Below are 26,847 nucleotides of genomic sequence, written 5' to 3'. Positions count from 1 at the left end.
TGTATCTGCAAAAGCCCTTTTTCCAAATCAAGTCATATACGCAGGTTCTGGAGATTGGGGTGGAAACATACTTTTTTCGGGGGGGTGGGGGGAGGCAGCCTATTCAACCCGTTACACCCTGTATCAACACTGCTTTCTGTATTTCTTTTTCAAATGCGACTTCTTGAGCCTCCGCTCACTTCCTGAGTCAGAGCCTCTAGGGCCGGGGGCGCCAGGTGATGCTTAAGCCCCGGAAGATCTGAGAACCCCGACTCAGGGATGAGAGGAAGAAATCGGCTTAGACCCCAGGAGAACGCGACCAAGGCCGTTAGGCTTCGAAAGAAAGATCACAGAGCAGTCAGGGGTGACCACGAGCTTCACGCGCTAGGTTTTTTTTTTTCTTCTTCTTCTCTTTTTACTTATTTTGAAAATTTTCAAACACGCACAGAAGCAGTCGCACGGCTCTGACCATCGTCAATACACCCTGCCATTCTCGCCTCACCTTCTCATTTTACATTATTTTATTTTACTGTTTTTTTTTTTTTTACCGGAGTTTCTTTTTTAAAGCGAATTCTAAACGACAAATTATGTCACCCACAAACCCTTCCGTACGCATCTCTAACAGATAAAGACTTAACGTAAATAATCGCGGTATCGTTACCACACACAACGGAACTGGAACTATTTCCTTCATGGCTCCTAAAACTCGGCTGGGGTTCGCCGTTCCCCGGTTGCCCCCCAAACACCCTTCCGGCGTTGGTTTGTTTGAATCCGCATCTGAACGAACGCCACATCCCGCATTCGGTCGGTGTGTTTCTTAAGTCACTTGGAACCGAGATCGCCGCCTCATCCTCCCTTTTCGCCAAGGTCCCCTGTCTGCCGGAGCAGCCGAGTCACTTGCCCTGGGAGTGCTTCACCCTCGGGACCTGGCAGACGGCATCCTCACAGCGGTACGGCGCACGCCCCTCTGTCCCCTGCTTTTCCTGTAAACGCTGGTCGGGAGGCGGCGAGTCACGTGTACCCAATAGGGCAGCATTAGCCGCCAATGGCTGCCGAGCACTTGAAATGAGTCTAGTGCCACTGGGGAGCTGAATTTTCCATTTTATCTAACTTCAACTAATTTAAATTCAAATGTAAAAGCTGGATCTTTTAAATATCTTGTTAGTATTTTAAAGGGATTACATGTTGACACGATAATGGTTGGGATGTATTCGTAAAGTTAATTCCGCTTGCTGCTTTTTACTCTTTTTAACATGGCTATAGGGAAAAAAAAAATTAGCTGTACGGCGACTCACATTACATTTTGTTTGACAGCGCTGGTCTAGAAATTCGATTACCTTCAGGTTTGCTTTGCTGTTGTTGTTTTTTCCCCAAAAAAATATTTGGTGGACGGTGCTGCGAACCTCCTCCTGGAGGACCACTTCCAGCGATGATAAGATTGATCAATTAGGTAAATGTTACGTCATGTGCATTTTATCGCAATAAAAAAAAGCAGCGGTCGTCTGGTCCAGGGGCTGCAGACGGCCCCGCCCGCTGTAAAGCCCCCCCCACCCCATGTCCACCTCCGGCCTCTGCCGTGCTAAGGATCCGATCTCCGATCGTTACCTAAATCCATCGTTTCATCAGGAGCTGCGAGCCGGAGCGTCCTCCCCCCAGTCCTGTCGTTCCTTCTGCATCTACGGCCCCCCCCCCCCCCCGCCCCGGTTCTCCTCCGAGGCCCGCGCCGCCTCACACGCCTGGTTCCCCTGAGCCGCTGTGGCCTCAGCGCCGCCCCACCACGCTGGGACCTGGCTCCTTCACCTCCGGGGTGGGAGCGGGGACAGTCCCCGATTTGTAGCGTTGCAGAGAGGTGGGGCATACGAAACGCCCTGCACGGGAAAAGTCGCAGCGTGCAGCGGACGGAAAGTGACTAAGCGGGGCCATCGAGGTGGGGGGAGTCTGGCTAAACTGACTTAAAGGAGTCTTGGGAAAGACAGGCCCGGGCGATCAGATATCAGGGCCGGGGGCCTGACGCGGCAGGTTCTTTGCTGAGACCCTCAGCGGGCCAAGGGTAAGCCCCCAAGGATGAGGGCCTCGTCGGGGAGAAGGCTCCGAGGAGCCTGTCTACACTCTGGTCAAGGAGAGAGTCTTCGTCACCCTCTCGGGCCCAGCACTTGGCCAGTGTGCAATCTACGTTTGTGGAGTGACTCATGAAAGGCGCTCGCTTCTTTGAAGGCGGGAGCGAGCCACTCGCTGCCGCAGGGAGAGCGATTTGCCCTGGAGCCGGGACAGATGCCCTCGGTGCCAGGGGAGAGGGGGTGCTCCTGACCCTTCCAAGACCTCACGCCTGCCTGGACTTCTTCCCCACAGGCCGTCCACCCCCTTCTTTGACCTGCTGCAGCACCGGTATCAGCAGCTGTGGGTGCAGGAGCAGAAGGCCACCCAGAAGGCCATCAAACTGGAGAAAAAGCACAAGGTAAAGGTGGCCGTCGGCCCTGCGGCCGATGGTCAGGGTGGGACAGGAGGGAAGGGCTGGAGAGGGCGCAGCTTTGAGGGTGACTTCGCGAAAGTGTGTCGCTGGTGGGGGGGAGGGCCGGGGCGGGGACCAGTTTGCTTGTCGCTGTGCCCACCCAGGCGTCGTAGAAATTTAGGTGAGGGAGGGTCTCGGTGATGATCAGGTTCAACCCCTACTAAAGTTCCGAGAGTGGAAGATTCTGGCCGGGGTCACTGGTGAATCGGCCCTGTGTGCCCGTGAGGCAGGATTAGAATCGGGTCCCAACTCCCGCCAGGGGACTGCTCCTCCACCGAGCCTCCACGTGACCTCAGGCACCCAGACATCAGATCCCAAATGAACCTGACCCGGCCTGGGCAGACTCGTGCCCTGTGCCATCTGCAAAGAAGAGGCCGAGGAGGCAAACTGAACAGAGAAATGGCTTCCGGGGGTGCAGGGGTGCCGCGAAGGGCGCACCCAGCAAACTCGAGGAGCGCCTTTCGCTTCCCACTGACGGCTAAGGCCCCAGGACGCACACGTGACGTGCGCCGGAACCTTGTCTCACTCACGCTTGGCAAAGACTGGGGAGCTGGGCCTCGCCCCCATTTCTCAGGCGTGGGGAGGTGGTCGCCACACAGCGAGACGGGAGCCGAGGACAGGCGACCCCCGAACGCCGCCGGCGGCTCACGGGTTTCGTGGCCGTAGACGCGGCCTGACCGCCTTGGTGCGTCCTGAGGCCTCTCTCCCTGGCCAGCGGACGGCCGTCCTCTCCCCGCGTCCTAGCCTGGTCTTTCCTCTGTGTGACGCACACGCTGTGTCTTCCTCTTGTAAAGACACGAGTCCTAGCAGATTAGGGCGCCACCGCTACGACCTCAGTGAACCTTCATTGTGTCCTGAACGGCCCCATCTCCAAATACGGTCACATCGGGGGCAACTTTGGAGGGAACACAACTCTGAACCGAGCCCCGAAAGCCCTCCCCCAAAGGAGCCGTCCTCGCTCTTCCACGAGCAGCGGGCCATGATGAGGACCTGCTCCCCAGTGATTGCCACGGTCCCCCACTTACGCACCCTCCATCCGCACACTGCGGGGTCCCTGCTGCCCGCCGGGGCTGTGGCAGCTGGGGAGGAATCACAGGCCGCCTGGACGCCGCCCGCCCTCAGGGGGCTGCGAGCCAGAAGCCACGGTTCCTAGGGACGAACCAGAAACCAGAACAACACACTCGTGGCTTCCCGTGGTCCAGCCCCCGGGGCCACGGAGCTATGGCCCGGGCACGGCCCGCAGAGCGGGTGCCGCGGAATCCGACTCGGAGAAGGGCCGATCGCGGAGAAAAGTGACCCGCGGGCCCGCAGCCCAGGAAGCTCACCCTCTGCCCCGACGTGACGTCTCGACTCGGGCTCCCGCAGGCGGCCAGCTGAGCGGCTCCCTTCGCCCTTCTCTGGCCCGCAGGTGACCCTCGGGAAGCTGTACGAGACCCGAAGCAGCCAGCTGAGGAGGTACAAGCCGCCGGTGCAGCTGGACGCCCTGTGGCACATGCGCCACTTCCAGAAGGTCAGTGTCCCTGAGGCCGCCCCCGCCCGCCCGGCCCGCTCCGTACCGTCCTCGGCACCCAGAGGCCGTGGGCTCCCAGGCATCGAGGGGCATAGCAATGCCGACGATCGCGCCCGTCCGGTAACCAACGTGCTTGGGCACCCCCGAGCGCCGGCCCCGAGGTCCCTGTCGCTGACCCTTCACGCCCACTGGCGGGGCTGCTGCCGCTAAGTCCCCATGTCGCGGACGGGAGGCACGGCAAACGCTGCTGGTGAGTGGCAGCTGTGGGCCAAAGCCGGGCGTCTGACCTCGGGGCCGGGGCGTCTGACCTCGGGGCCGGGGCGTCTGACCTCGGGGCCGGGGCGTCTGTCCGCTGGGGCTGGGGCGTCTGACCTCGGGGCCGGGGTGTCTGTCCACTGGGCTGGGGCGTCTGTCCGCTGGGGCCGGGGCGTCTGTCCGCGGGGGCTGGGGCCGGGGCGTCTGTCCGCTGGGCTGGGGCGTCTGTCCGCGGGGGCTGGGGCCGGGGAGTCTCTCCGCAGGGGCGGACGCCATCTGGGCCAAACCCCCTCCGCCGCCAAGGTGCTCACTGATGCACCCCATCCTGCACCGGGGACTTGGGGACACAAGACGGGTCCGTGCCCACCAGCACTAAACCTCCCGCGGGGTGGCATCCCCGGGAGACGGGGCGCGAGGGTGTGGTCCACGCCCAGAGGGACCCACAGCCGCTGAGCTCCAGCCGCGGGCCTGGACGGAGCTCATTTCGCCGCGTCAACTGCCGAGGCACCCAGATCAGGCTCCCCGTACGAGCTGGGGGCGTCGAGCAGAGCAGGGGAGCTGGGAGACCTGGGGACAGCGGCTTTGGGACATGGGTGGGTGGGGGGGCTGTGCAAGCCCAGCTCTGGTCCAGCAAGCGCTTCTAGGGGCTGCAGGGGATGTGCCTGGCCCCGGGAGGGTGGCTGCACAGAGCGGCTCCCGGCCGGCCCGGGCCCGCCGACACGTCGCATTAAACTGCGATTTAGACAGCGAAGGGGCCGGCGCCTTCCTGAGCCTAACGCGATCGAACAAGCCGCCGAGCCTCACGGAGCAGCCCGCTCGCCTCCTCGGGCGGCCCTCGCTCCCTGCCCCAGAGGCCTCCGTCGGCACACGCCAGCGACCATCCGCCCCGCCGCCCGTCAGCCCGGGAACAGGACCGCGGGCGCGGGGGCCGCTCTCCCCGCCCTGGCCCGGCCCCACGCCACCCTGGTCCCTCTGTCTCCCCTGGTCTCCTCCCTTCGAAGCCCTCCTGCCCAGCACTTCTGCCCACGGCCTCCTTCCCGGGCCCTGGTCTGCTGCCTTCCCCCTTCACTCCTTTCGTCGGTGAGGGTGCCGTCATGGGGGCCGCCACGGGGGAGGGACGGGGTGGGCTCCTCAGGCACCCGGCCCCTCCGGCCGCTTTGCCTGTGACTCAGGATCCGCCTGGAGGTCCCAAGTGCCGCTGGACAAAGGGGGCTAGAGGGGCGTCTTCCTCCCAGGGGAGCAGGGGAAGGGCCGCCTGCCGCCACCCCCACCCCGGGTCTCTGTCTCTCCGGCGTGGCATTTCCTCGGTGGCCCGAGCCAGGAGCGCAAACGCAGAAGGAGACAGACGAGTTCCTGTTTTCGATAACGGGGGTCCGATGGGCTCTCGGTCATCCGTCCGGTCTCTAGAGCGGGGCCGTAAGCCTCGCCGTGAGGGACAGCAGCCCGCCTACGACACCGACCTTCCGACCTTCCCCGCGGTGCCGGGAGCCGAGCCACGTCACGGCCCCGAGTCGTTTCTCGCGAGAGTCCTGATGCCGCTCACAGAGGAGAAGCGAGAGGGTCTGTATTTCATCGCCGAGCGAGCGGCCCGGGCCTGGAGCGCGGCCTTCTCTGGCCACAGGGCCCAAGCTCGAACCCATGGCCCGCCATGGCGCGGGAACAATGCGAACGAGAAGGCCGGCCCGGGGCTCCCTGGGCGCTTCTCGTCTTCGCCAGGGCCGTTCGCGGGAGGCGGGAGTTTCAGTCGCAGGGTCCCCGGAGCGGGGCCCGGCCCTGGGCACAGGCCCCGAGGCCCCCACAGTGCTACCCTTAGGGACGCCGTGCTCAGGCCCCTCCCCGGGGGGACACGAAAAGTGTTTCTCGGGCCCTTACTGGGCGCCAGGTGCGCTGTCTCCATTCACCGACGTGGAAACCGGGGCTCAGGCAGGGGAAGGGCCTCGCCCAGACGGGGTCCCCGGGCTTGGTCCAGGCCCCCCAGTCCTCTTCTCTTCACAGCTGGGCGACGACGCCCCCTGGGACTGCGTCCCTCGCCGCCTGGCCCCACCGGCCGGTCCCCTCTCGCTGCATAAGGCCCTCGCGGCACTTATCCACACAGCGACCAGTTAGTTAGCTGGGCAATTACTCGTCCAATGTCCAGCTTCCCCAATAAAAGGGATCCCACTGGGACCTCACCTGTCGTGTGCCCCGCGGTGTCCCCTGCGCCCAGCAGGGTGCCCGGCACTGAGGGGGAGGTCGGTAGGAGTCTGTAGTGAATGAATGAAGGAGTGGGCGAATGAATGAGAGACAAGTACGGCCCGGAACGACGGAAAATTTCAAAAGCCCTTCGCAGAGCTGATGAGATGCCCCCTTCCCGCCCCGAACGCCCCGGCGCCCGCCCCCCACCCCCAGCGGCCCCCGGTACGAGGGCCCGCGGCGGCCAGAGTCGGGGCCCCGGGAGGGTCTTTGTCTGTGCCTCATGCCGCCTCCGATCCGCCACCCCCGCCCCTCGCCGCCCGGGCCCCATTATGAAAGGAAAACGCTCTTCCAAAAAAGTCGAACCTGTCAGAGTGATGGATAACCTAAATGGACTCTCCCCGCTCACGAACAGATGTCGAAGCTGAACTCTGTCAGAAATAATTAAACACCTTTCACACGGAAAAGCAGCAGGCAGGGGCGCGGGCCGCTCCGGCGTCTCCGCCGACCCAGCCGGCCCGCGAGGGGCCCGGCCCTGCCAACGGGCTGCCCCGCGCTACACGGGGCGCTTACCGGGGTCGCGCGCCCAAGGGGGGCCCAGGAGGGGCGCGGACGCCCCCTCCGTGCCGTGATTCCTTGTGGGGCCCGCAGGGTCCCGGTAGAGACGGCCTGCTGGACGCTCCAGGGCTGCTCTCAAGAGACCACGGCCGGCCAGCCGCCGCCCCCGATGGCCAGCGCCCAGAGGGAGGGTCGGCCAGTGGCTGGCGAGAGGCCCTTTCTTTGGCCAGCGTATTTCACCGAGTCGCCGGCCAGCTCCGAGGTCTGGGCTGGCAGCCGAACCTTTGTGGGCCCCGGTTTCCACATCTGACAATACAGGGGTAGGGCTAGTTCTCGAGGGTCTCTTCCAACCTCAGGTCCCACGCCCCAAGTTCATCGGCCCGGGAGCCAGGTGGGAGGGGGCACGGGTACTCTGGGAGGTGGCAGACCCTAAACCCAGAGTGAACTGTTAAGGAACAGCTCACTCAGAGTCCCATGTAGGGGACAGGACATAGACTCGTCACCTCACACCCCCCAGCGGACGGGTCGCGGCCTGGGGTACGGCGCCCTCTGCACCCTAGTGGCCTGGGGTTCGCCTGCCCTTCACAAGGTGTGCTGGGGTGTCTGGGGCAGAGCGAGCGGCCAGCGGGGAGGGAGGAGCCAAGCGGCATGAGAGGTCTGTATGTGTGTGCCTCGGGGTCACATGGGGACCCTGCCGCTCCCTACCTGTCAGGGGGCTCCAGCTGTCCAAGACCCCGTTGCGTCCTCCATAAACCCGGCTAGCGACGCCGCCCTGGCCGGGCTGCCCGGAGGGGTCCCCGCAGCCACGCACATGTGCACGGCGTGGAGCAGGGCGCCCGGCCCCCGTAAGGTCCAGCAGGGAGCGGCGGCGGAGGCCCCGGTGCTCGCCGTTCACTCGCCCGCGCCCGCACTCGCTCGCGGCCTGGCCGTGCCGCGCCTTCACGCCAGGCCCCGTCCTCGGCGCCAACGACGCGCCGCTCCGGGGCTGCCGGCGCCTGGCGAGGAGCGGGGTGGACGGACAGACAGCTGGGCTGGCGGGTGGCGGGGGGACGTTTGGAGAGGCTCCATCCCCGAACACCGGGGTGCGCGGTGTGCGCAGCCTGAAATGGGGGGGAGGTGGGGAGCCGGCGACTGTAGTCGGGGCCGAGGATGAGCGCCCACGTGGGCCGGCCCGCCCGTTCAGGTGGCTTCGCGGTGTCCTCCGGCGGCTCTTCCCAGGCGGGCCAGACTCCCCCTTGCCCAGGACAGCCCCCCTCCGCCCCGTCCTGTCAGGCCATCAGGAGGCGGGGTTTTCAATAGCGCTGCCTTCTGCTCTCCAAAGTGGCCCAGTCGGAACCTACGGCCTCCTAATCTTAAGCCAAGAAAAATAGATGGTTTCTCCTTCTTTACGAAAGGGCTTCCCGTGGTCACGGCCCAACGCCCACGGGGCAAACGGTCACCGTGGCACAGACGGCAACGGGGGCGGGTCGGATGCCGCCGGTCGCGCGACGGCGGAAACGCCTGGCAGTGCAGAGGCAGCACGCGACACTGCGAAACGCCTCACGGCCCCCGGAGCCGACGGCCGCGGCGCGTACTTAGGGCACTTTATTCGCACGTTATCGGGGGTTCCGGGGGGAGAACCCCTGCTGCGGGACCCCGTGCGGGTAGCTGCGGACGCGTGCGTGCGCTCAGGGACGGACGTCCAGGAGGCGGGGTCCCCGAGCGGCCGCAGCTGGGGCGGTCTCCGGGGCGAGGCGGAGGCCGAGTCTCCCTTTCTTCGATGTTCCTATCTGCATTGTTGATATTTCCACAGCGAGTACGTGTAGCCGTTTTATTATCATCATCATTATTATTATTATTATTATTATTATTATTTTACAGCGAGTACATGTAGCCGTTTTATTATCATTATTATTATTTTAATGTTTTTAAGGGGCGGGGCTCCACACCCCGCTCATCCCAGGGCTCCGGCCCCCACCCCCACGTGCTCCGTGCTGCTGGCCCGGCCCGGCTCCTCTCGCGTTCAGTCTCCGTCAGGCGTGGAGGTCGGAGGCCAGCGTCCCGCCCCCGCGGTGAAGGCCGCCGGAGCGCCGAGTGCAGACCCCCGCGGCCAAGTCCGCGTTGTAATTGGACGTCCGACATCCTTTTTGGGGGGAGCGTTGCCCAAGCACCACCTCCCCCAGCACAGGGCTGATCCCCCCGACATCGCATAGTCACTCCGTCACTAAAGTCCGAACAAATCGACTTTACTTTCGTCTGGCTTTTGGTTTCAGCCCCGTTGCTTTAGAATAATGGCCCAAGCTATGAAGCGTAACAGTTTGATTTACAAGCCCCTGCGCTCCGAACGCTGGGGCCGGACTCCCGTCTCCGTGGAAGTCCAGCCCTGCCTCGGGCCTCCTGGGCCGCTGGCCGCCTCACAGCACAGGAGGCGCCGGGGAAAAAACCAGCAGCCAGCCAAGCGGCGACACCCAGAGATGCCGCCGATGAGTGAAAGCTGCCGAATCTAAGAACAGGATGTGATTTCCCACCTTTAAGCTCCCCCACGAATCCCGGCTGGCGGGAAACGCAGCCCTGCTGAGCCCCGGGGCGGCCCGCGGCCTGTCTGTCCACCCTGCGGCCGGCCGGCCCCTCTCCAAAGGGATAAAGGTGGCACCGCTGGAGTAAAAATGGGCCCCTTGCCCGGGCGTGTCCGGCCCCAAACTCGGTCCGCGCAGACGCAGGGAGGCCAGCCCGCACACCCGCTGCCTCTCCCCGCGGCCCCCGCACCGGCGCCGTATTTTAAGAATCCTGTCGCTCTGTTGCCTCAGAATAAGAATGTCCACGTCACGGAGCAGGGCGCTGAGCGGGGCGTGGAACGTGCCACACGCGGAAGCGAGGTAACGGGAAGAGTGATTCAGAGGTCCCGGCGCCGCCGACGGGCTTCCCTAAATACAGATCGCCCCGTCATACACCAGAGCCACCCGCGGGAGAGCTGACTCAAGCCCCTTGGAGGTACAGAGCTTGCAGGCACCTGCTCACGAGGTGACATTGCTGCTCGAATAGACGGCAAGTCACAAATAGCCAGAGTGGCAGCTCTGGGGACAGGGGTGAAGCGGCACAGATCCTGGAGCAGCTCGAGGAGTCTCAACGGCCCGGAGGACCCCCGGGTCACCGGAGGAGAGGGCAGGCGCCTGGGCCGTGGCTTGGAGGGGCGGGCCTCGCAGGGCGTGCGGGAGCCGGCAGGTCCAGCAGGACCGGCCCCGCACCCTGGGGACCCCCAGCCTGGCTGCCCCCCTAATCCTTCTGGCACCTGGGAATGTTCAGTTCGGTCCAGAAAGCTCTTCTCCCCCACTGGGCGTGAACATATTTCAAATTCTATGCTGAACGTTAACCTGAAAATAGCTTATTTTGGCATCAGGTGTGTATTTCTAATCTCCAGAGATAGTGACAATCTCATGTTGAGTTCTGGGTGTCGATGGGACTGCGGGGGGCCTCAATTTCTTCCTTCAACTCATCCCCAAGGAAATAAATCCTCGGCAATCTGAAGAGGCTCTCCCGGGCTCCGGGAAGAGTTCGGGCTAACGTCTGCCACGTCTGGGAAACCTTCCCCAGGGTCACCCACGAACCCCTTATCTCCACGTGTCCTTGCTCGTCAGCCTCTGTCACCAGGCACCCACACCACTGGCGAGACGGGCTCCAAAGCCGCCGGAAACGTGGCCAGCAGGAGGTTTTGACAGATGAAGGGCGTCCGATGATTTACTCGGATAAACGCAAGGTTCGTTCAGACTGAGGTTGGTCCACAGTGCAGGCGAGGTGAATCCGGAGGCCGGTACCTTTCTACCCAAAAGCCGCAGGCAGAAAGCACAGCCTGCCTCTTTCCCCTCGAAGACGCAAAGACCGCGGGCATCGGGGAACAGACGCTGGGGGACACGAGGCGAGGGGGGGTCTTCCTGGCCTCTTCTCATCGCCTCCTCCAAGGAATCCTGGGAAACTATGCCGCAGACCAGTGCAGACAAACGAAGAAATGGGTGGTTGGGCCACAGTCCGCCGGCTGGAAGCGCAGAGGGAAGGGCGTCCGAGCGGCTCCTCTGAGACGCCGGCGGCCACGGTCACGACCTTGACCCCTCGCATCCGGAGCTGCGTCCGTCTGCGGTGCCAGGCTGGGCGCTTGGATGAACCACCTCGTTTCCGAATTGCCCGCTGTGGAGAGAACAGTCGCGTGTCTCGGGGATGCGGAAGCGTGGAGGCTTCGCGTCACGTGCCCCAGGCTCACAGTTAACCCGCGGCAGAGCGGGGACCCTCTGGCCAGCTGCCTCCAGGCCTTGGGCCCTGGAACGGCCGATAAACACTGAGGACCTGCAACCGAGGTCAGGGGCTAAATGCAGGACCTGGGCAGGAAGCGGAGGGCGGGCAGGAACTCGGGGTTTTATAGGTGTCCGGAGGGCCGTGGCCAGCCCTGCTCTGGATGATTTAAGTCCTTGCAATAAACAAAACTTCCCACCACCCCGAAAACCTTTAGACCTCGATAAAACCCCGGAGCATCTTCTAAATTGCCGTTTGGCCCCAAGGCTAAAGAGGAAAGAGGCCGTGGATAGGGCTTCCGGCTTCCTGTGTCCGGAGGCGGGGGGCAGAGACGGAGGAGATCATGGGCCGCGCGGCCACACGGCCAGCTCCAAGCCCCAGCCGGCCTCTGTGTCTGCGTCTGAGGACAGTAAGGCAGGATCGAGTGCCGCTGTGCAGGGCCCGGCCGGGGGAAGGTCATAGCGCAACAGCGTCTCTGGGTTGACCGGGCCCTTGGTGTCTGCTCTCAGACTGGGGTCCCCTGAGGAGGGCTTTAAAATGCAGATGCTTAGGACCTGTCTGGGGTACCTGCCACACCTGCATCATCAGCGAGCAGCTCCCCCAGCTCCCTGGGTCAATGTCAAGCCCTCGCGCACAGTTGGAGCTAAAGCATACACTTCCTGTGGCAGGCGGGGACACTTTCTTGTTTGATATGAAGCACCTTGGGGCCTTTGGAAGGAAGCAGATCCGTTGAAGACGGGCTGTCATCTGCTTAGGAGCCCCCAGGACTTGAACTTCTGCCTTAATGCGCTCAGACTGCTGATACGAAACCCCATAGTCCCGGAGGCTGGAAGTCCAAGGTCAGGGCGCTGGCATGATCAGGCTCTGGGGAGGCCCCTCTTCCCAGCTTGCAGACGGCCACCTTCTTGTTGTGTCCAAGAGTGTGTGGGGGGAGGGGAGAGGGGGTGGCGGGGAGAGAGAGAGAGAGAGAGAGCTCTCTGGTGTTTCTTCTTATGCGGACACTAACCCCATCACAGGGCCCCGCCTCAAGCCAATTACTTCTAGAGGCCCCAGCTCCCACGTGAATTTGGGGGGAACGCATTTCCGTCCACAGTGACTTCTGCCTCAAGCTTAGTCGGAATCCGCCTCCTCTCACCTTCCTGATTGTGTCTCTCCCCCGGAGTCCCACGGAGCCACCTGCCCCTTCCACACCCCATGAGCGACGGCCCTGCAAACATCCGAAGCCTGACCCGTCTCCTCATGGAGGCCAAGGTTCTGGACTGTTCCTCGGAGCAGAGTTCTGGATACCAAAAGGCGGGACCCGTGTCTTGGTGAGAGCAGGCTGCCCACACGCCGTGACCTCTGCCCTCTGTCTTTACTCCCAGGCGTAGACGACTCGTCACCTTGAACTGCCTTTCTACAGACTTCCGAACAGGACTGAGGTTGACGATGTCCCTCGGTGCCACCCGCGTCATTCGATACAGGAGTCGGCGCACGTCCCCTGCTCGGGGGCAGCGAAAACGCCGGGAAGACGGAGCCGCCAGACATGCCCGGTGCTCACAGCCGCGGCCGCCACGCCGCGAAGGCTTACTCTGCGCGCCGGGCACTGAGCCACAGGCTGGGCAGTGGCCCCGCAGGAAGGCTCTGCTCCGTGTGACCTCGATGCCCTGGCTCACGTTGTATGTGATTCGTTAGGCCCCATTTAGATCACTTGGAAGGCAAAAAGTGACAGACATCAAAGACAATGAAAACCTCCTCTACTCAGGGGTTAAGCTGAGCAAAGTAGATGGAGAGGGCCTTTGTTTAGGATGCTTGAATCTCAGGTGCATTTCTAAGGACTCTCGTTATACCCCAGGCTCCTGACCCATCCATCCATTTGTCTGTCTATCTGTCCATCCATCCATCCATCTGTCCATTTATCTATTGTCTATCCATTTGTCCATCTGTCTATCTGTCCATCCATCTGTCCATCTATCCAACCATCTACCCACCCATCCATCCATCCATCCATCTGTCCATCCATCATTGTCCATCCATCTGTCCGTCTGTCCATTTGCTATCCATCTGTCCATTCATGCATCCATCCATCCTTCCACTTGTTTGTCTACTCAGTCATCCAGCCAAGATTTATGGAGTACCTGCAGGGCACCCCTAACGGGCGAGTCACCCCAAGACCTTTGACGGCCTCCCGTCTGTTGACATTTTCCCAGAGCCGTGCCCAGAACATGGCATCGAAAGCCCTGCTGTCTAGCTGAGGACACTTATCTCTAGCATTCCTATTTGTGACTTGACAGGGTCAGCCTTGTCAGAAACCACAGGAAGGTTCCGTTTCTCCTTCAAAAACACCTGAAAAAATTCTTCCTGCTCGTTATTGCAATAAGAGGAGAGGGGGAGAGACAGCGCCGCACCTGGCCGGGGGTGTCCCACCCCGTCGCGCGTGGACACCCAGCAGCAGACTGTGTCCCCGACTCCCCCAGCAGGAGCACGGGAGCCGTTCGACAGCCCGTATGAATGAGCGATGAGGCACCGGCGGGCACCGTACCGATGCCGCGGCAAAGGGCTTAATTTGCAACCAAGCACAAAATCAAAGAGACTGTCAGCCGAGGAGCCGCGCGCCCGGATAACCACCTCGTGCTACCTGAGAAGGCGCTGTCAGGTAAAGTTCCAGAGAAAGTAATTAAGGAGCCCCTATTGTGTAAATCCAGCAGCAAAATTTGGAGCTCTGGAATCTGATGCTCGCCAGGGCTCTGGTGTCTCCTCCCAGGCCGACTCTTTATCAACATGAACAATGGAGGTTTCCGAAGGGGTCTCGGCCGGCGTCTCCCCTCGCTCTCCCAAAGACACCCCTCCGGCCGTGTGTTGTCTTGTCGAAGGAGCAGGAGGCAGCAAATGAGATCACCGCTTGTGGGACAGGAGTGAGATTAATATACAAATATATAGACCTCTCTGCGAGCTGGCAAGCGCCGATTAATATTTATCAAGTACCCACAGCAATCACGATACCGAGAATCAACATGCAAAACGTAGAGCCCCCGGCATCGGGGAGTTTACGCTCCGATTCAAAAGCTGCACGCGGAGAAGATGCTCCACGTGCCGGGAGGCCCCCGCCCCGGCGAGAGCACCCGCCGGGAGCTTCGGTTCCTGTTCATCGCAAGCAGTCGCTCCTCCCTGAGACGACGGCGTCATCGCTGGCGGCTCGTCTACCGTGACCATCTCTGTCCCTCTACCCCGACGTGGGGTGGGCCGGCCCAGCGCCCTTTGCAGCCGGACGCCTCACGGCCACCTCCCCAAATAGCACCAGGCGGACCCGTCATCCGGGCTCTGCTGAGAACACGGGGGGCCCTCCCTCCCCGGCAGCTCCGCTCGTCAAGGCATTTGTTGACAACCCCGTTGAAAACAGCCCTCGCCGCCGCTGTGAAGTCCCGTCCCGTCTCCCACTCAGTCCTTTTCAGACAGTTCTGGAAAAGCAAAAAAAAAAAAAAAAAAAAAAAAATCTGGGAAACGCAGACAGTCGCCCACCCCCGGCCTCCCCCGGAGAGGGGGAAAGGCGGCAGCTTGGGCGAGCGGGGGGGGGGGGGGCAGAGGGGGCTGACGAGCCTCCTCACCTGGCCCCACAGTGCACTGGCTCCAATTAAATCAAAATGGTTTGTTTTTAATGGTCTTTTACACTGACAAGTGGGCGATCATTTTGGGCCCAGGAGCTGTCAGGCAACTGAGGCAAATCCTCCGCTGATAATGCCCAACGCTTCCAATTAGGAGCCGAGGCCGCGCCTGGCGCGCTAACGATTCCCCAGCCGCCCCCCCGGGCCCCTTCGGCGCTGGCTGTGTCTTCTCGCCTCCTCCGCCGCAAATTACTGACACAAAACGGAGGGCCCGGGCCTCCTCCGCCCCGCCAGGCCCGGGCCCTGTTGGGCTTAATGAGCCGATGGAAGTTTCGCGGCTTGGGCGCTAAATTCTTTTCTTGTTTGACAGCTGCTCGGCGAAGGCGAGTGTTGACCTTATAAAAGATTTAGTGTTTCTCATTATTTTCTGTCAAGCTTCACAAGTGATGGCTCGGCAGTTATCATTTGCATCCCGGGGTGCGTGTGCGTGTGCGTGCGCGCGTGTGTGTGTGTGCGTGCGTGTGTTGGGCGGGGGGCTCCGAGCCGGCGACCGGCAGACAAAACCGGAAAGGGGTCTTTCTCTCCCCTCGCTGCGCGACAGCCTCCAGTGTGACATCCGTCTCGGGCTGAGGTGTTTCAAAGAGAAGCCGAGATGATGGGTGACGTTTCGATGGCTTCCAGGCCCCCTGGATGGTGCGCTGGCGGAGATGCGTGAGAAAAGCCCGCCCGCCCGCCGGACTCGCCGCGCCGAGGGACGGCCTGAGCCGGACCTGATGCTGGGGGCACTTTTGGGGCCACTCTCATCAGGAGGGTCCCCTCTTCTCTCACAGGTCCCGTTTAAAGCCATCGCCGGGAAGCTTCTGCTCCGCTTCCTACGTGAGGATTTAAGGGTTTTAAAAAGCAGAACCACTTAAAACGCGGTGGCACATACTACGCTCCCCCGAGGCGACCGCGGGAGCCTTTGGGGGTCCTTCGCCCGTCCCTGCACCCCTGCCAAATTGGGGCTGCTCTGTGAATAACAAGACTCCAGGGAGTCCACGCCGGCTCCTTGGCCGGCCTCCCGCTGGCCTCATCGCTTCCCCTCGGTCTCCCCCACAAACTGGCCATCCCAGCCGACGCGGCCTGAGGAGGGCGGGAGAGTGGAGGGCAGATGGGCACGTGGGTGTCTTCTCGCGGGGGCTTTGTCTGTCTCCGTTCTTGATACCCGCGAGACTCTGGATCTCAGAGCAAGAGCACAGCCCCCTCTCCCTCCCGAGCCCACGGCAGACCTTGCTCATCGATCTCTGCACCCTTCTTCATGAGCCTGGGTTCGGCCTGAGAATCTTCTGAACAGAACACGGGACCAGCCACCACGGGTCTGTCAGAGCTGACGTGAAATAAAGCCCACTCGCCACCCCTGCCTTAGAGCAACTGCTTACATAAATCGCTAAGCACCCTAAAAGTCCTGGCCCTTTTTATGCCACAGTAAGATGAGTTTTATATAAAAAGAAATAAAACAGCCCACTAAAGGGAGCTAGATAAATTGAACGTCATCAGAGTTAAAAACTTTGGCGCGAATAATATTCTCCAGAAAGTAAAAAGATAACCCACAAAACAGAAAAAAAAAAAAATTGCAGATCATATGGCTGATAAGGGACTGTGTTTTATGGCTGTAAATATTACGCTTACAACCCAGTAATGAAAAGATAAATAACCCCATTTTATAATGGGCGGAGAGGATGAGCAGACATTTCTCCAGAAAAGGTACACAGACCGCCAATAAGCTCATAAAAGATGTTCCACATCACAAGCGATCAGGGAAACGAGGCTCCAAACCGCAGCGAGATCCCACTTCGCGCCCACGGGGACGGCCGTATCAAAAAGACCGATGACAACAAGTGTCTGCAAGGACGTGGAGGGACCGGAACCCTCGTGAGTTGCTGGCGGGGATGAAGAAACAGGGCGGCCCCTTTGGGAAACACTGTCGCGGGTCCCCAAAAGGCTCAGCGCCGAGTCCCCAAGTGCCCTGGCAATGCCACGCCCACGAGAAATGGAAAGCAAACATCCACACGAGAACCCGGAAACCCGTACAGGAATCAGCTCCTCGTGGCACCGTTCGGAAAAGGCCCCCAGTGGCAACACCCCGAATGTCCATCGCCTGGCGGGTGGGTAAAGAAAGCACAACAGAATGTTATTCACCGATAACGAGGAATGAATTGCTGATACGTACCACAGTGTGGACGAACCCCGAGCACACTGTGTCGCGTGGAAGAAGCCGGGCTCAAGAGGCCACGCGCTGTGCGATTCCACGTGCACGAAGTGCCCGACGTGGGCAAATCCTTAGAGATAGGAAGTAGGTAAGTGGCCGGGGCCTTGGGGGAGGGAGATGGGGACGCGGGGGTCCTTTTTCGGGTGACAAATCTAAACATCGATTCGGGTGGTGGTCGCACAACCCTATGAATATACTAAAAATCATCGATTCGTATCCTTTAAATGGGTGCATTTTATGAACTATATCTCATTGAAAGCCGCTTTTAAAAAAGGTTCGGGCCACTTGAAAAAATAATAGTTCACTTGAGTCGGATGAGTGCTCGTCGCCCAGACTCTGTCTTTGGAGCCTGGGACAGGGCGGATACCTGGGCATCACGAATGGCCTCAGGTGGCAACGGGGGTGCCTGGCGCATCCTCAGCTGCCCCCCTCAATGATCTACTGTGCCTCTCACTTACCTGAAGCCTATTAAACTTGGGAGCGGAAGACGCAGAGGCCGGGTTTCGGGAAGTTCAGACAAACGCCACCCCTCGGCGTCACCCTGCTACCTACCATTGTCTGGTCAACAGAGTCATGGCTCGATTCTGATCTCGACTGCTGCTGACCGGCCTCCGCTGCTCCCTGAGAGCGCTGGCGGGAGGCTCGTGTGGCTGCCCGACTCTTTCCTTCTGCCCCCGCAAGCGTCAGGGGACCTGCTAGTCAGGGGAGCACAGACCTGGGCCGCAGGTCCAGCTGGGTCTCCTCGGGCCGGTGTCCTAACCGTCCTGAGCTCCGGTCCCCTCCCTCGTCGGGCACGGATGGTCCCCTGTCACCCCCGGGGACTGTCGCTCTCCCCGCGGCCCCCGGCACGGTTCCCCAGAGTCTCGCGTGAGACCTTGCGGGGAGGCAGGAAGCGTGTTTCCCTAGGCCGAGCCTGGACGTGTCTTTGAAAACGCCGCATGTGTCAGCAGGAGGTCAGGCCCCGCGTCCTTGTCCACCTATTTTTGGGCCATAGGGAAATGAGAACCGGCAGCAGCATCACAACGTAGGGGACCAGATGTCTCAGGAGAGCCTGTCGCCCTCATTAATTACTCCGACTAGGAACCTGCCACATCGGAGCTTAGAGCCCAGCCTGCTCGCCAATGACGTCACGTCTCATGTGGATTCGTGTCCTGCCGGAGCCTCTGACCTCCGGCTGCCCCGGACTTGACAGAAATTACTGACCTGGGACTGATCCATAATCTCCGAGTAACTCTCATTAGAAGAGACAGCCTCTCAATCTTTTAAAGCAAAATCTCTCTCCCAGTCACCTGAGCAGTTGTCACTTACGGAAAAAAAAAAAAAAAAAAAAAAAAAAAAACTAAACTAAATCTCTACAGCTGTCACTTTTTTTTTTTTTTTTTTTTAGCTCTTTGGCAGGTTATTTATTTATTTTTTAAATCCGGCTATTTTTTTCTCAAATCCTGCCTTTTGTCTTCTCGGCCCCCAGACCTGGCACGGGAAGATGAGGTGTCCAAGCGGGGAGCAGGCACGTGGCTAAAGGCAGGAGACCGGCGCGTCGGCGGGGCCCGGCTGCCCCTGTCGGGAGCTGTGGCAGGGGCCCGCACGGTCCTAGGCACAGGGGGGAGGCTGCGCGGCCCGTGGGCGTGCGAGGAGAGGGGCTGGTGCTTCCCGGCCGCGTGCACGTGTGTGTGCACACGCACACACTCATACACACATACATATGCACACACACACATGAACGCACACATGCACGTGCACACGCACCTGTGCACACATGTACACGCACAGCACACAGCTGTGCACGCACACTAGTGCACACATGTACATGCACACACACAGACACACTCACACAGGTACACGTGCATGCATGCACACACTCACATACCTATGCACATACACACATGCACACGTGTGTACATGTGTACATGCAGTACACACACTCACACATGCACATGCACACACGCATCTGGGTGTGGCTCTCCAAACCACAGCAAGGCCCGACACTGGGGGCAAGGCGCTGGCGACAGGCAGGGCCCGGAGCCGAGGCCGCCGCGGTGACATGCAGGGCCCGGAGCCGAGGCCGCCGCGAGGGAAGAACGTGGCGGGGAGGCAGACGCCGCTCACTGCGGCACGCGAGCCAGCGCCGTTCCTCCCGGCCCAAGGCCACGGCCACGGCCACCGGCAAGCGGAGACAGCCAGCCTCTCGCCCTCCCGGACTCAGGTGCTTCTCAGGCACAGAGATGAACTCACGCCCGCCGAAGGAGGGGGCCCGACAAGGAGGAGCCACTGGGGACGGCAGCACGAGCCGGAGTCACTCGCCGCTGTCTGTGAAACTTCCTTTGACGGCAGAATTCGCGATTCGAATGGATTCACACGCGAACCTCTAACGGAGTAACTCCCTAAACCGTGTGCGGCGGGCGGACTTCCTGCACACCCCACCCCCGCCGGGTCACTTCTCCAAAATGCAGTTTGGCGTCTGCTCCCCACCCGCCCAGTTTCTCATCGTTAGAAAACAGAAAGGCCAGAATCCCTTCCAGATTAACCCCAAACCGAAGGCCTCGCCCCGCCGTCCCTGTCTCAGGCCCCGCCCGCCCAGAGGCGCTGCCGGCCCCGCCCCCGGGCGCCGTCCCCCCACCCGCCCTTCCGTCCAGCGTCCTGGTCCAGCGGGCTTGGATGCGGGGTGTCGTCACACAGGCCCCGCGCGACCCCGATAACCAGCGTCGTCCTCGGCCCCCTCGGGAAATGACGCCTTTCTCCACGTGTCGCATCGTACAGACCTCGAGCGGCGCCGCCCGGCAGGACGTGCGAGGGAGGGCGTGTCCCGTGCCCGCCCGGTCCTGGCCGCGGTGGGTGGGGGGGGGCAGTTCTTGGGCATTTGAACCAGCCCGACGGGCGGGCGTGGGACGCTGTGTTCTCGCCGTCGGGCTCTCTCCCCCGAGCAGCCCTGTCAGGCTGGGCATCTTCTCTGTGCGCCTCAGCCCGCCGCCCTCCCCTCCTCCAACTGCCCGATGTCCTATTGCTGGGGGGACCCCAAGGCCACGGTCACCACCCTGCCTCTGCCTTATCCCTCGAGTCTCTGCTCGTACATTATTTCCGCCTCCGGCCCCCAAACATGAGTCTGAGTCTCTGTCTCAGCAGCTCTTACAGAATCTGGTACTTCTTTTAATACTTAGTGAGACTATCGTGGAATAATTAGTTATGTAATTATGTTGTTATCACGAGTTTCCCGGCGCCGTGACAGCAGAGGCTTTCTGAGTTCTCCCCGTCCCTAGCGCCTGGCACAGAGTGGTACTCAATAAACATTCATGGAGTGGAAGAGTGAATTCACGAATGAAAGGACAATGGCCACATCTTGTCCCTTAACTCAGACCACGTGGCCACCTTCTCTGTAATGGTGCCAGTTCATTCCACATAGGAATTTTCTGCGGAAAGTAGATCAAACTTTTCTAAACAAGCCTAAAAAACAACAAAAATCCAATATTAACGAAAGCATCTGATCTGCACAGATTACTTTGGCACCAAAGAAATTAAATGAGAAATCAGTCATAATTGTAACAAAATTGCCTGGAAATTTTAAAAGCACATTTGTAACTAACTTAAGTATCAAAGAAGAGATCCAAACAGAAATTTGATAGAAATTAGATGAAAAGAGAACTGAACAAAAATAAACATACTTGAAACTTGAGATAAAAGAAAATTTAGAGGGCAACATAGTTGCTAATGCCATGTTACATAAATGTCAAAGGCACAATTGAGGGTGTCAAGCCAATGAAAGTGGGTCAAAAATGTGCAGATGCCGTCAAATCATCTGGGATCCAAGGATCCAGGCCCCAGGGCCAGAGTGGGGACCACGAGTGGGCAGGGGGTGGACAAAGGCTGAGCTGGCTGCTGGTCTCGGCTCTGCCCAAGACTCCCCGAGACTCCGAGAGAGTCGCTTTCCGCCCACAGAATGGGGGGGGCGGGGTCAGCGGGCGGGCCGGTGTCTCCCGACCCTAGTCCAGTACCCGGTACCCAGGGTTGCGGGGGGAGGGACATTATGATTCCTGGAGCAGGGATGGCTACAGTCTCTCATGAGGACTGACACTGCTTACCCCCACCCCCGGCCACACTGCTTTGCTCACATCTGCTCTAATTTGCCCCAATTGTCCCCATCTCGGGGCTTTGGCCGGTCCCCACCATCGAGGACACTTTTCCCCTCCTCTTCCCCTGGCCAGCAACCTCATTGTCTCTAGAAAGACCCCTTGCCCCGCAGGTGGAGTTAGGTCCCCAGGCCACGGTCTTATTAAATTGCCATGGAACGATGACACACAGAGTGTGTTTAGCAGCTGCCTCCCGTGCCAGCTCGCAGGGTCCATGTGGGCAAGCGCCTCGGCCCTGCGCACTCGCCAGTCAGGAGTGCCCCGGGGGCGGAGGCGCCGGTCGCTCCTCATTTGGGCCGCGCTGTTTGGACGCGCCTTGGCCAACCCGGGTAGAGCCCCCGCCCTGCTCCCAGGCCTGCCCGCGGCCCTGGCGCGCGCCTCTTATTTACCTGCACTGACCTTAGAGCGACTCAGCTCCACTCAGCGAAGCTGTCTCCTGCCAAAGCCCTTACAATTTCTTAGCTCCAGGCAGAGACAGACTGCAGATGGCTTAATTTAGAAGCAGCTCCGAAGGAATTCCTTGCTCCGCAGCTCTCAGCCTTTGACTCGAGGGGTCCACAGGGTCGTGACCACACACAGCTTGAGGCCTGACTCGTAATTAGGCTCCTCATCTCCGGCTGAGCTGCTGTTTTCGGAGTGGAGAATGAGCGAGCGTGCGGGACGGAAGCCACGATGCCCCCGGCAGGGACTTCCAGGCGGCTCGTTTCATAAGCACGTGTTATGAAACAGCGCGGTTTAGCCATGAAGGTCTGGGCCTCGGGTCCCAGGGCTCCAGGTGCAATCTGTGCGACCGGAGCGCGTGACCCGACCTCCCTGGGCCTCCGTTGCCCCGTCTGTAAAACGGAGACGACGTCTGGAGGCTCTGAGACTCGTGTGAAATAAAGGGGCACCGCGTCCAGCAGACGGCAAGCCTGTCACCATGACGCCGCTGCGGGAGATTCCAGTCATGGGCCTCCAGGACAGAGTTTGCTTCTTGGCATTCTGAGAGCCGGAAGTCCCCTCCCTGTGGACCCCTGTGCTCTGCTTGGGGATTCGGGGATCTGTGGTACAGAATAGGGCCGATGTCCCTTCTCCTTCTAAAGACCTGTCCCATGTGGGGGAGGGGGGTAAGCTTTGCCTCGAGTCAGCTTTTAGAGAGCCCATCAGCACCAAATTGCCACCAGCCACCACCCGCCATCAACACCGCCCACTGTCAACAGCACCCACTGTCGCCTTGCCTCCGGTGTGCCTGGGGCTCCTGGGCTGTGGCCACACCATTCCAACTCATGGCTTCACCTCACACGACCTTCCCCTCTGTGCTGGGTCTTCAGTCTTCGGTAAGGGTGCTTGTCAGGACGCCCACTGAATGACCCGGGCTGTTGTCATCTCGAGATCCTTAATTACGTCTTCAAAGACCCTTTTCCCAAACGAGGTCACATCCGCAGCTCCGGGGGTTAAGACGTGGCCATCTCTTTCGGGGGTCACCCTTCAGCCCGGGACAAGGGCCAGGGTGGGTGGACAGGACAGAGATGTGGACGCAGAGCTACACTCCCCGGCGAAGAGCCACTGTGGCCACCAGGGACAGAGCTATTGCCACTCTGAAAGCCACAGAGGACTGTGGAGACCTGGAGTCCCAGGCGGCTGGGCATAGCGCTCAGGTGGGGTGTCCACAGGACCCCCAGAGACCCGGCGTGCCAGCCTTACCAAACCTCCCTAGCTGGCTTCCGGGGACCTCAGGTGTCAGGCAAATCATGTCACAGTGTGAAAAGCAAGCCACTCCTTGCCAGAGGGGGCACGAAGGTGCACCTTGGAAACCTTTTGCTTTCTGGCTATCTTCCTCTTTTCTCCATAACTTCCATGAGGCCACTCGAGAATTTTTCTGAAACTGGAGATTGAACAGGGAACAGGATCATGGTTTGACTGATCAGGTGAGCTGAGCACCAAGTCCTGAGCTCTGGGTCCAGGTGGGCTCAGGCTGTGATGAAGGCCCTTCGCTGGGTCACCTAGCAAATCCGAAAACAAAGGCCAGGCTGGGCTGCCCCCCGGAAACGCTACCAAGGCGGGGTTGGGGGGCGGTCCACGGAGGGACCTGCGGTGTTTCAGACTTTGGGACTTGTGTTTTATTCTTCCAGAGGAGAGAGTCGTGGCAGTCTCAAAAGGTCTACCTTCCCCAGAGGCAAAAACTGTCGTTTTAGTTAAAAACTAACTAAATCTACTTATCATCAGCTGGTTTTCACGGGTTTCTAACATGCTTCCGCAGCCCCCTGTCCCATCAGCATAAGTGGCAGGCGCGGCAGAATATTCTAGAAAAATTCCAGAACTTAGTGTCTAGAGGTTGTGTGGGGGGCGGCGGATGCTAAAACAGTTTCTCTGCTGCCGGTAACCTGTGGGGCCGACCTCCCTGGGCCTCAGTCTCCTCATCTGTAAAAGGGTGAACGGTCAAGTCAGGTTCTGCTGCGCCCTTGTGCACCCCAACGTGCCCGCTCCCCCCTGATGATGAGCATGGCTCCCCGGACTGAGGTCGGGACCTGAGGTATGGGTCTCGCTGACCCTAGGCGGTGGCCCAGACCGTGGACTGGAGACAGGGGAGGGAGGCTCAGGTGTCCCGGAGCACAGCGGCAGGTGTAGGCCTCAAGGAGCCAGGATGTCTCGTCAGCTCTGCACGTGGCCTCGGGAGAGACATTACCCAGATTCCTGCCACAGGAAGCCACAGTTGGGCCGCGGGCTCCGGCTAAGGGTCACGACTTTCCCAGGGGGGCGGGGGCCCCGGCCTCTGTGCTCCCTGCTGGGACCAGCATATGGGGGCGCGGGGGGAGTGGGCAGGGTGGAGGCTTCTTCTACGAGTTCCCCCTTGTCTGCCTCTCCTTCCTTTGCATGTTGTATCCTCTTCCCATTCTTCCTTTCTCTTCCCTTTGTCACCAAAAGCTGCCGGCAGCCCTGTGGGCCCGTTCGGCTCCCCCAGGGGGGCCAACCCCAGTCTGGATGCTTGACAAGAGGCTGTGGCCATTCCGAGACACGGGTCTTGCTTCACCCGGAAGACGGCAGAGCAAACCCATAGGGACCCCACCCGCCTTGTGAACTCGGGCTCCGCTGGGCCCCAGGGCCAGCGCCATGCTGTCCCCTTAGCCCCGGAAGCCCCTGCTCAGCCTTCGAGCCTCCCCTGAAGTGTCTCTTCCCTAGAGAGGACCCTCGATGTGGGGAGAGGGGTGAACTCCGTTCTCAGTGCACGGCCCCGCCCTGCCGCTCTGCCCACCGTGAAGAAGTGGCTGTGCGATTGTCCTCCACGTCACCGCCCCTCCAGACTGACAGCCTCGTGACGGGAGAGGGGTCCGCCTGATTACTGCTGCATCCCCAGTGCCCGGCACAGAGTCGTGCTCAATAAATACGTGTTAAATGGAGAGAGGGAGGGAAGGAGGGAGGGAAGGAAGGAGGGAGGGAAGGAAGGAGGAAGGGAGGGACGGAGGGAGGGAGGAAGGAAGAAAGGAAGGAAGGAGGGAGGAAGGAAGGAGGGAGGAAAGAGGCAGTAAATAAACAAGTGAGCCTCCACCCTCTCTACCTGTGCCTCCCCTAGGTTGTCCTAGGGGAGAAATGCCTTTCCTCGTTCTTGGAGGGGACGGAGCCCGCAGTCAGGCTCTCCCAAGGAGGAAGGGCTTCTGAAACGCCGATTGTACAACATTTTCGTTGGAAAGGCGCCCGTTCCCTGGACATGTCTCCCCCACATGTCTCCCCCAGAAGGGAGAGGCGACGATGGTTCTGAACCCTGGTTTTGGGGTGCTGTGCCTTGGCCTGACGCCTGGGGGGCTGCCTACTGGCAGGAGGGGACATAGATCGCCCTCCCGTGGCGTGCGACAGCCAGGAGGTCCCCTCGGAGAAGGCACTCGTTCGGGGTTTTCACGGTGGGCAGTCGTCATGTGAAGCTTGACACCGGCTACCAGGTCCCACCGCCCGGCGCCTGCAGTCACCGTCAGGTGGTGTCCGCTAGGCCCACGTCTGCCTGGCGACGAGCTGCAAGGAAGGGAGGCCGCGGAAGCGCTGGAGCTGGGAGCTGGGAGCCCCGCGCCGGCCGCCTCCTGTCCCGCAGCTCGGCACCGCCCGCCGCGCTCACTCCTCGCTGCTTTCTCCCTCGAAGCCATTTTTATCAAGTGGGAGGCGGACGAGGGAGAGGAGGGGGCGGGGAACCCCCGGGACCAGCCCCCAGGGCACCCATGCCGCTGACCACGCCTCCCTCTGTCCACAGGTGGGTCCCCATCTCGACACCTTCCCCACAGAGGCCGATCGGCAGAGAGCGTTCAGAGCCCACCGGGAAGAGTGTGCCGTGCGCCAGGGCACCCTGCGGGCGGGCAACTACACCCACCCTTAGCGCCTCAGAGCCCTCGTGACACAGTGGAGAGTTCCAGAAGGACTCACATTTCTGGCCCCAACTCACGGAACGAACTCCCTTATTTTTATGAGGATTCTGCTTTGCAAGGACCTCGGATCCAAGCTTAGGTTAACTATTTTTTTGCTGAATGTCCCCCTCTCCATATTAGCCGATACTAGCTCACCTTAGCCCCAGCGACCCCCTAACCAGGGACACCCCTTCCTCTGCCAGGCCCCCCACCCTCCCTTCTCAAGCCCCGACCTGATCAGATACACCCAAATTACCAGGCGGATTTTAGACTCCAGGCCAAGGGTTGGCTCCAAGTCTCCGCTCATTAAGTGTTAAGAACGACCTGTGTATTTCCTGCAGAAAGCGTGACAGTAACATGCTCTGAAAGCCTCATTTTCTATTCCAAACGCAAGTCTTAATTGCTCTTTTTGGGATGCTTGATGTCTCACCAAGGCAGTATTCTCTCTCTGGGACCTCGAACAGCAGGAAGACCCAACGCTCGTTACTGGGGGGCCACCCCCACCTCCTCCATGTGCGCCATCCTGTCAGACAGGCAGCCCGAGGTGGGCTTGTCCACCGAGACTGACCTTGGAAGGTCAACCCCTGGAAAGAGAGAGCACAGGCCGAGGAAGTCCAGGCAGTTCTCACCTCCGCCCCTCTGCGTGATCTCTGGCTTCTCCCCGGGAATTATATACGGCTCTATTTTAAATTAAAATGCTACCAATCCTCCTCCTTCCGTTTCTTTATTTGAAAACTAACAACACCATACCTGGTGGAGAACCAGCCTCGCACTGCACTCCACAGGTGATGCCGTCACCACGCCGAGACCCTCCGAGGTAGATCACCTCCCCCGCGACGCCCCACACCCGTGCTGAGTCAGACTCGTTTCTGCGTTGTTCAACCCCACGTCTAGTCCGAGGACCCAGCCTGGAATTCCCGACTCATTTCTCCAGCCCCCGGCTCAAGCGTCTGATACTCCTCTCAAACCCACGCAGCTGAGACAGAACACATGATTTGGTTTTTTCCTACCAGACTCGCTTCTCCGTCCGTTTTTCCCATCGCGTGAACGAGCCGGCTGCTGAAGCCACAAACCTGTGCTCTGTCTCCCTCCCCGCTCGCATCCGAGCCACTGGCGAGCCTGTCCGCATCGCTCCGACCCATCCCGATCCAGCCACTTCCCTCTGAGCGCCATCGTCTCTCCGGAGACTTGCAGGAGGTTCCTTACCCATCTCCCCGCCTCACCCTCACAGTCCGGTCTCCAAGGAGCAGCCCCTTGGCCTCTGGTGGCTTCCCTCCCTCCATCCGG

General features: G+C 60.5%; 1 protein-coding gene across 1 annotated transcript in view; it reads left to right on the top strand.

Annotated features, from left to right (window-relative positions):
• CFAP77 (cilia and flagella associated protein 77) overlaps window positions 1-26,255 on the top strand; it is a 106,696-nt gene extending 80,441 nt beyond the window's left edge. Inside the window, exons 4-6 of the mRNA XM_016133887.2 lie at window positions 2,329-2,434; window positions 3,897-3,998; window positions 25,410-26,255. Coding sequence (XP_015989373.1) covers window positions 2,329-2,434; window positions 3,897-3,998; window positions 25,410-25,532 — 331 coding nt within the window. The 3' untranslated portion in view covers window positions 25,533-26,255. The remainder of the gene's footprint in view (window positions 1-2,328; window positions 2,435-3,896; window positions 3,999-25,409) is intronic.
• Window positions 26,256-26,847: the final 592 nt, after the last annotated feature.

Source organism: Rousettus aegyptiacus, unplaced genomic scaffold, assembly GCF_014176215.1.
Source record: "Rousettus aegyptiacus isolate mRouAeg1 unplaced genomic scaffold, mRouAeg1.p scaffold_m13_p_3, whole genome shotgun sequence".
In the NCBI taxonomy this organism is placed as follows: Eukaryota; Metazoa; Chordata; class Mammalia; order Chiroptera; family Pteropodidae; genus Rousettus; species Rousettus aegyptiacus.
This window is presented reverse-complemented; position numbering and strand designations above follow the sequence as displayed.